Here is a 9,217-nt window from a genome sequence, read left to right as displayed (position 1 = left end):
AACATCATGATAGCCTGTGGCTTTCCCTTGGGGGAGTTTGTGGATTCATCCCCTGGGGAAAAAAGGGATGGAAGCAAGTTGTTATATGTCATCTGGGAATGGAAACTGATACTCTGGGGCAGCATGTTGAACTTCCTTAATTTTAGGCCCTTTCACTTCTTTTCTGTTTGCAAGTGGTGGTTAGTCCTTGGTGGAAGGAGGAAGGTCTGCACACCAAGCTCTGAAACACCCTCCAAGCTTTCTTGGATGCCTCCCTGGTGCCTGCAGCTGTGTCTGGGGGCTGCATGTGTTGTCTCCTCTGTCCCTCAGCCACCTGGATGATCCTGCCACCAGCTTTCACAGTAAGATTCCAGCTCCCAAACAAGATGCTCCAGTTTGCCGTGGTCCCCATCACACTTGGAGATGCTCTATTTGCCCTCCCCTACAGCCTTTCCCAGCCCTGTTGTGGATCTTCTCTCTGCCCTGGGCTTTCTGGGAGCTTCACTGCCAGGCCCCTGGAGCAGAATTCTGCCTGGCAGCTGGGCAAGCACGGCTTTGTTCCACATCAGGGCAGATTTTCCCTGAAATCCTCACAGACACATTTCACCCTCCAGCCATCACCACCACCAGCTCCTTCTCTAGCGCAGTAAGATCCCAGACAAGGGGCTGAAATTGCGGGAAACGTCCCCAACCTGACAAAACGGAGGCTGCGCTGGGTTGGATTTGTTTTGTTCGGTTTGTTGTCTGTTGTTTTTCCCTCCCCAGGGAAACGTTTCCATCGCTTTGGCCGAAATTCCCCGCGCCGCCCGCGTGGGGTTCCGCGGTGGGCCCCACCCGCGCGGCGCGCTGGCGTTGCCGCTTTAAGAGCCCTCTCCGCGGGGCGAGCTTTCGAACGCGCTGCCCTGCGCCGCCATTGGCCGGAGCGCGCGCGCGGGGGCCAGCCGGCGGTTGGAGCGGCCGGCGGCGCTCCCTGATTGGCCGAGGCGGGGGCGGTATAAAAGGCGGGCGGGCGCGTGGGCTCGCTCAGTCTGCGGCGCGAAGGGGCGGCGTGCGGAGCTGGGGTGAGGCACGGGTCGCCGCTCGGCTCGGGGTTTTAACTGTTTTTTTTTAAATCACCCCCCCCTTCGCCCACCTGCTTTCCCCATGGAGTTCAAGCTGGAGGCGCATCGCATCGTCAGCATCTCTCTAGGCAAGATCTACAGCGCGCGGGGCCAGCGCGGCGGCCTGAAGCTGCACAAGAACCTCCTGGTGTCGCTGGTGCTGCGCAGCGCCCGACAGGTCTACCTGAGCGAGCCGGGCTGCCCGCCCGAGCCGCCCCCCGCGCCCGCCGGCCACCCCGAGGAGGAGCCGCCGCCCCGCACCGCCGCCTGGGCGGCCGAGGAGCCGCCGCCGCCCCCGCAGGACGAGGCGGGCAGGGACTGCCAGGGCCCCCGGCCGCGGCGCTGTTGCTGCGGCGAGAACCGCGGGGGCTGCGCCGGGGCCCCCCCGCCGCCGCACTGCCCCCGCAAGCGGAGCGCCGGCGAGCGCGGCCAGGCGGGCTCCCCGGTGAAGAAGCCCCGCCGCGAGGAGGAGGAGCCGCCGCCGCTGCCACCGCCGCCCTCGCCGCCGTGCGAGCAGGAGGACATGGAGACGGGCAACGTGGCCAGCCTCATCAGCATCTTCGGCTCCAGCTTCTCGGGACTGCTCAGCAAGGAGCCCAAGGGCCGGCGGCGACCGCCTCTGGACGGCGGCGAAGCGGCGGCGGGCACGGCGCCCGCCGAGGCGGCGGCCGAGCCGGGACAGATCTGCTGCGACGAGCCGGTGCTGCGGACCCTCAACCCCTGGAGCACGGCCATCGTGGCCTTCTGATGGCCCGGCCGCAGAGACTGGCTCCCCGCCGCGGGCCGCGGGGCCCGGAGGTGACACCCACCGAGCGCCGCGGGGCTCCGGCGCCGGCCAGACCCGGCGCCCTGCGCCGCCGCACGGGAGGGACCGCGGGGCAGCGGCGGCAGCGCTTCCCCGTTCCCCGCCGGGTCCCGGCTGCCGGCACCCGCCCTGGGAGCGCCCCCGGCCCTGCCCTCCCGGAATTCCCCTTCCCGGCAGAGCCGCCGCCGCCCTCCCCGGCGCCCGGGGGAGGCTCCTCGGCTGCCGCCGACCCCGGGGGCGCCCCCGGCGGGTGATATTTTAAGCTTGGAAAGTATTAAGTTTATTAAATAAAGTCTCTATTTTGGAAAGGTTTAGGTCAGAACTATTACATGGTGCTTTTTAAAAGTGTTTATTGAGAGGAACGAAGTTTACAGACGCTCTGACGGAAAGTCCTTGAGCCTGTTTGTTAGGCTTGGTAACTCCCGGTCTTTGTTGTATAAAGGCTTGGGGCTCCCGTAGGGAATTTTGTACAGTGTTCTCCTTCAGTGATGTATCATGTTTTGTATAAAATGTAATTTCTACGTGTACAACACGTATTAAATATTTTCAAGTGTATGAGCCTAGTTCCTGTTTGTGCCCCACTGGCTCGAGGGGGAGGAGGGCAGGCAGCAGCCGGGGTGTGGTTCTGCATGTCTGTGGCTGGATCCACCCAGCCTCGCCAGAGGCTTGGGGTGGGTTGGAGTCCAGCTCTTCTGGGAGCTGGGGAAGAAAGGGAACTTATGTCAGGGTGCCTGGAGTCCTTCCCAGGATCTTCCAGGTGCTCCCGCTGCTCTTCTGGCTACAGCCTCTTCTCGGGGCCGGTGCTGCTGTGGCATTTGAGGTCTTGCTCTGAAAGTACCTAATGTGCAGAGTCACTGTCTGTGGGTGGAAAGCGGTTGCTAAATCCCTGAGGAGCAGCTGGGTGCAGTCTGACCAGGCCTGTGGCGCAGCTGGGCTGAGCGCTGGCTTCCAGCATTGCCTGATCGGAGATCTGGGTTTGGGGCTGTGCGAGTGGATTTTACCCGGCAGAACACAGCTACTGCTCTGCAAGAAGTGTTTCTGTGCCTCTTCTTTGCTGTTACTTGCAGAATAGTTCAAACGATAAATATCAGGAGGGTTTTTTTTCCCTTTCATTATCAGTAAAACTATAACTGGGTTAAAGTTCCTGCTGTTAGGGGTGGGGAGAAAAAGTTTGGCCTCGGCTTCGCAGTGAATGGAGTGCCCCAAGGCGTTGTAATTACACTGAATTGTGGGGGAATTTTTTTTTTTTTCCTGCTTCTTGCTGGAAGATTCACTAGAGGCTTCTCTGCTCCTAATTAATGAACTTTTCAACTGGGGATTGCATTTCTGGCAAGTCGAAGATGTTTGTTTGCTATGAAATGCAGCCTGGGATATCTGGCTGAGCCTTGGGAACCTGTTTTGGGGATGAGCATGAAAAGTGGCCAGCGAAGGGTTTTTAACACCTTGGTCCTGTGAGAAACTGGAGATGTTGGGCTGGGTCATCCCAAAGCAGGAGGATGGGAGAGATTAGGAGAAAGTGCCTGGTCTGGGGTGGCTTTGAGGCAGCTCTGCTACTTGGTGTACAATTTAATAGCTCCTTATTCTTCAGTAAAAGTCCTACCATCTTAATTTTCTAGGTAATTGCACCTAATGGTGGCACAATTTCAGTCTGGTAGATGACACAAGGAAATGGGGTGTGATGAGACATTTCACTCTCTGACCTTTGGGAAGTGATGGGAAGGTGTTTTCCAGGAGAACCTCACACTCTCATTCCTGTCTCAAGGGAGATGAGGAGGATATCCAGTGAGAGGAGACTGGGAGGAGAAGGAGGATGGCTACACAGTACTATCCCCCCCAGCTCTCCTGCCCTTAGGGTCAGAAGCTGGGCTGGAGGATGGAAACAGCCTCTTTTCCTACACCAGCAGAGTTTCCTTCCCAAGGCTGAGGAGAGCAGCTTTTAGTCCTGCTCCTTCTCCACCAGCAACATCTCCATGGAAGTGAATGATTTTGCCCAGTATCCAAATCCCAAAATGGGATGGGGGCATTCCTGATTTTGGCATTTCCAAGCATTTTCTGGGCATCCAGCCCCTGGAAGATCACCTGGTCCTGCTGGTTTGTGTGGCCCTGGTGTCCCTACACAGGCAAGACCCAACCTCCCTCTGGCACAGAGCACCCAGCAGCGCTCGTATCTACTCTGTCTTCCAGAGGAGAGTTGTGCAACACCTTAATTGCTGCTGGCCCCTGCCAACAGGGCAGAGACTGCCCACAGATGCCCACGCAGCTCCCTCGGGATCGTGTGACCTCCCGTGGAGATACCTGAGGTGAGCCAGTTCTCCCCAGCTCATGGCCATGGAGCCGTGTCCCCGAAAGACCCGGCCCAGCTCCATCTGCTGTGCTGACACACGCCTCGTTTGATCCCCTGGCTGGGTTTTGACGTGTGGGGTTTGCTCCCTGGGACCTCTGGCTGCTGTGGTTCAGGCACAGAAAAAAATCAAAAAATAACAGAGATGTGATAGCTGCTGGTGAGCTCTGCTGAGGGGTCTGGACCAAACCAGCCTCAAATTGAAAAGATTCCAAATAATGGTACTGTGTTACTTTTGGAATAATTTTTTCTGCTCTGTTTAATTCTATTTTTTACTCACCAAGTGCCTTTTTTTTCTTTTTTTTTTTTTTTTTTTTTTTTTTTTTCAATTCCTATAATCACTTTTATCTAAGCTGGGTTTGTTTACCTTAACTCATCTGTTCTGTTGTGCTGCTTGTACCCCTGGACTTTTCCTTCTGCTCACAGAACTACAGAGATGAGGCTGATGGAGGGGACAGGGAATGAGCTCAAGCTGAGGCTAATGACCCAAACTGACTGCTCAGGCCAATGATGAAGGAGGGAAGAGAAGTGCATAAATAAGCCAGATAAAAATAAAAACTTCCATCACTTGGGACAGAGGGTGACTCCTATGGAAACTGCCCCACCGGGTCGAGGAGGAGATGACTTAATGGGAAGATGGCAGGATCCTACCCTTCCTAGAATAGTAACGAGCCGCTGGAAGCGCTCGCCTCGGCTGCTGCCCTTCCTCCAGTTGGGGTCAGGTCCCGTGGGAGAGGAGAAGTGCTGGGAAAATCCTTCAGCACAGCCGGAGGCTGGGAGAGATGCTGGCAGAGGGAGTGCGGCAGCTGGGCTGCCGGGGTGATGCTTGGGAAGGAAGGAGGGTGGGCAGCAGCTTTTCACTTTTCTCCTGCTGGAATCATCCAGGAGCAATCCCCGGCTGCAGCTCTCCTCAGGGATTCCTTCTGGGGAGAGGGAACGACTTAAAACCGGCTCTCGCTAATAAGAGAGTGTCAAAGGTGTGAATCATCTCGGCCTTTAAAGGTGTCTGGCCCGGGCCAGGTGCCAGCAGGGGCTGCTGGAAACCCTCGGGGCTGGGAGCCCATGGGCAGCCAGGGATCCGCAGGAGCTCCGCGTTTCACTCCGGCTGCTCTCGCTCCTTCCTAACCTGATGCAACCCGGCCATCCCTCCTCTCCTGGGGCATGGGAAGAGGAGGAAGGCCCTGCACACTCACCGCTGCAGCATCCTGTGTCAGCGCTCAGGAATCCGGCAGGCTGCAGGGAGGGGGGCGGGAGGCAGGCCAGCAGCGGGGCTGCGCCTGCTGGGGCCTCTCCCTCCTTGGGGAGCCCGAGGGTACCGGAGCATCGCTGGGGGCTGCACCTTCCGGGGTCTCTCGCTGCCCAGAGGGACTGGAGCATCCTTGGGGGCTGCAACTCCCGGGGTCTCTCCCTGCTTTGGAGTACTGGAGCATCCCAGGGGGCTGCATCTCCCGGGGTCTCTCCCTGCCCAGAAAAACTGGATCATCCCTGGGGGCTGCATCTCCTGGGATCTCTCGCTGCCCAGAGGGACTGAAGCATCCTTGGGGGCTGCAACTCCTGGGGTCTCTCCCTGTCTTGGGGTACTGAATCAGCCCTGGGGGCTGCAACTCCTGGGGTCTCTCCTTGCCTGGGGGTACTGGAGCATCCCTGGGGGCTGCAACTCCTGGGGTCTCTCCCTGCCCAGAGGGACTGGAGCATCCCTGGGGACTGCACCTCCTGGGGTTTCTCCCTGTCTTGGGGTACTGAATCAGCCCTGGGGACTGCTGCTCCTGGGGTCTCTCCCTGCCCAGAAGGATTGGATCATTCCTAGGGGCTGTACCTCCTGCCTGGGCAGCCCGGAGACATCAGAGCAGCTCTGGCAGGAAGCTTTGCCGAAGGCTAAACCCCCAGGACAGGTTTCTGTGCGGGAAAGGAGGGGTGAGGATGTACTGTGGCACAGCGCTGCGTGCTTAGATGATCGTTCCAAAAGCTGAGGAGAGGCACGCCTGGATCTCCCGTACTGCTGCGGGGCTTGCATCTGTCTCCAATGTACTGTGCTTGCCGGTGATGCTCTGCCAATGTATATTTAGGGTGGGTGGGGGGACCCCCCTCCCCGGTCCCCAGAGGGTTGGGGGGCTCTTGCAGGGGAGCAGGGAGAGGCTCCGTGTTTTCCTGGGCAGGGTGGTTCAGCCCAGGGGGAGGGGGAAGGCGGTGCAGCTTGCTGGCAGGGCTAAGGCTCATGGAAAACTCCAGGGCTTCTTCCAAGGAGGATCCTTTGAGAGGCTGGAGCGGGGCAGAGGGAGGGCTTGGCACGGCGAGGGGATGGCTGGAATGGGGAGAAGCTGGCTGGAAGGTGCCCAGAGTTGCCTTGGCAAGGAGGAAACCCAACAGAAGAGAGTTACTCCAGGCCAGCACGGGTTCCTGGAGGCAGGGTCAGGGCCAGGCGAGCACCGGGATGAGCGACAAACACAAACAACTCCCTTCTCTCGGTCTTCTGGTTGTGATTTCTGCTCCCGACATGCAAACCCTGAGGGGGCCCCCCTCCCCTCCCTCCTTCTCCCCAGCTGGGCGAGGGCTGGCCTGGCTGCCTAATGAAATGCAGAGCTCCTTGGGAGAGCAGGGGAAAAAAAAAAGGCTCTGTTCGAGGTTTTGTGCCTCTGGTTTCCTCTGGCCCTCTCTCCCAGCGGGGTGATTTATTGGTGATGGAGCCTGGGGAGAGGGGGAGGGAAGGGCTTAGAGCTGCAGGCAAATAGTCATCGTTTATTTCCCAAGCACTCACGCGAGGCAAAGAGAAAAAGGGGAGGAGAGGGAGGTAAACTGCCTGGGCAGGGCTGAGGAGCATCATTTACTGGAGCTGAGCTCTCCCAGTTTCTCCCAGTTGCTCTGAGGTGGTATTTGAGCACTTTGCACACCAGAGGACCGGCTTTGAGGTGGATGCCCTCTCCCTCTATCCCAACTTTCCCACTCTCCCTCCCTCCCAGGCAGTGAGGTGCTGAAAGCTGCCTGCAGGCATCTGGGCTGGCTCTCGTGGCCCTGCACTCTCTTCTTAGGTGCAGCCACAGGGGACACCTCATCCTTTTCCCCTTTCCTGCAGCCACAGCCAAAGAGGCCAGCCAGCCCTTTCCCAGGCTGGCAGAAAAGCAGAGGTACCCATTGTCCCTGACCTGTTTTCGGGCAGCTGCATGTCCCAGAAGTGACGTGCTGTGACCTGCCTGGCTGCAGATGCATTTGCTGCCTGCAGCTACCCTGGCTCACACCGGCCTTGTACTTAAGCCAGGCTTTAGGCTCTGCAGCACTGCCAGCACTGAGGTGTCCCCGTCCTGCGGGATGCTCCGCTGTGTGGCAGGGTGACCTCCTGCTCAGGAGAAGCAGCCAGGGCTGTCTTTTTTCATACTCGCTGCTCTGGTTGGGAACGAATGTGGTTTCCTAGGGGGAAGGTCTCCTCCTCCTCCTCCTCCTCCTCCTCTTTGCCTCTGCTGACAGCGTCTGACCTCAGCTGTCGTCCCTGGCCGTGCAGGGGATTAATCTGAGCCTCGGGACAGGTTGAAGCTTGTCCAAGGCGGAGGAGAGCTTCATGCGTACAGACACAGAGGAAGGAACAAAAACAATTCCCAGGGAAATATTTTCCTGCTGCTTTTCCTGGCAGCGAGCAAAGCGGGAGGAAAAGACCTTGCTTTAAATTGCTTGCAGGAGAACTCCAGCCGGGGATCGGCTTTCCCTTGGCCCTCCCGCACCTCGTGAAGCTCAGCCCCCACCCACCCCAACCCACAGGAGGGATGGCACAAAGGGTGCTTGTCGGATGAAGAACAACCACTTGAATCACGGAATAATGTATTTTGTAATTTTTTTTTTAATTTTGTAAAGCTTAATTAAGGTAATTGAAAAAAAAAAAAAAGGTAAATAGGTAATACAAATTAATTTCCCACAGGTGCTCAGCCCCTCGAGGCTCTGCTCAGCATCCCAGGCTCTGCTGAGCCAAGGATTGCCTCTGACTCCCGCTGCCTGCCAAGCTCCGGAGCATTTGGCAAGCGAGGGGAAGGAACCTCCCCAGCGCAGAGCTGCGGCCGCGGGTGGACTCTGCCCTTCGCCCGCTCCGGCCTCGGCCGCCCTCCTCCTCCTCCTCCTCCTCCTCCTCCTCCTCCTCCTCCTCCTCCTCCTCGTGTGCTGTTTGCTTTGGCAAGCCCCAGCCTCCGCCCTGCCAGCGGAGCCCTGCGCTCCCGGCGGGCGGAGCGGAGGGAGGCAGGGAATGGGCAACAGGGAGGGAATGGGGATGGGGAGGGAATGGGAATGGGGAATAAAGAGGGGAATGGGGGACAGGGAGGGAATGGGGAACAGGGAGGGAATGGGGAATAAAAGGGGAATGGAGAACAGGGAGGGAATGTGGAATAAGGAGAGAATGGGGGACAGCGGGGGAAAGGGGACAGAGGGGGAATGGGGAATAAGGAGGGGATGGGGAATAGCGGGGGAAGGGGACATTGAGGGAATGGGGAATAAGGAGGGGAATGGGGAACAGGGAGGGAATAGGGATGGGGAATAAAGAGGGGAATGGGGAATAGGGAGGGAATAGGGACAGGGAGGGAATGGGGAACGGGAGGGAATGGGGACAGGGAGGGAATGGGGAACAAGGAGGGAATGGGGAACGGGAGGGAATGGGGAATAAAAGGGGAATGGAGAACAGGGAGGGAATGGAGAATAAGGAGGGAATGGGGGACAGCAGGGGAAAGGGGACAGAGGGGGAATGGGGAATAAGTAGGGGATGGGGAATAGGGAGGGAATGGAGAACAGGGAGGGAATGGGGACAGGGAACAGGGGGGGAAGGGGACATTGAGGGAATGGGGAATAGGGAGGGAATGGGGAACAGGGAGGGAATGGGGAATGAGGAGGGAATAGGGAACAGGGAGGGAATGGGGAATGAGGAGGGGAATGGAGAAGCAGACGGCTGCCTGGGCGGATGGGACATGCCGGCCCTGCTGTGAAGGGCAGGAAGGACACGGCTCACTCGGATATCTGGAGGGT

At 58.5% G+C, this 9,217-nt stretch overlaps 1 protein-coding gene across 1 annotated transcript; it reads left to right on the top strand.

Annotated features, from left to right (window-relative positions):
• Nucleotides 1-1,018: 1,018 nt before the first annotated feature.
• IER5 (immediate early response 5) lies at nt 1,019-1,916 on the top strand. The gene has a single exon (XM_021545991.2). The coding sequence runs from the start codon at nt 1,123-1,125 to the stop codon at nt 1,825-1,827; it is 705 nt and encodes a 234-aa protein (XP_021401666.1). The 5' UTR covers nt 1,019-1,122; the 3' UTR covers nt 1,828-1,916.
• The last annotated feature ends 7,301 nt before the right edge of the window (nt 1,917-9,217 follow it).

The sequence above is a fragment of the Lonchura striata genome, chromosome 9 (genome assembly GCF_046129695.1).
Source record: "Lonchura striata isolate bLonStr1 chromosome 9, bLonStr1.mat, whole genome shotgun sequence".
In the NCBI taxonomy this organism is placed as follows: Eukaryota; Metazoa; Chordata; class Aves; order Passeriformes; family Estrildidae; genus Lonchura; species Lonchura striata.
The sequence above is the reverse complement of the archived record's forward strand: the minus strand, read 5'-3'. Positions and strand labels throughout refer to the sequence as shown.

Bases quoted from the DNA above. Each gene is read 5' to 3' on its own strand.
- IER5 (XM_021545991.2), top strand. From the start codon at position 1,123: ATGGAGTTCAAGCTGGAGGCGCATCGCATCGTCAGCATCTCTCTAGGC.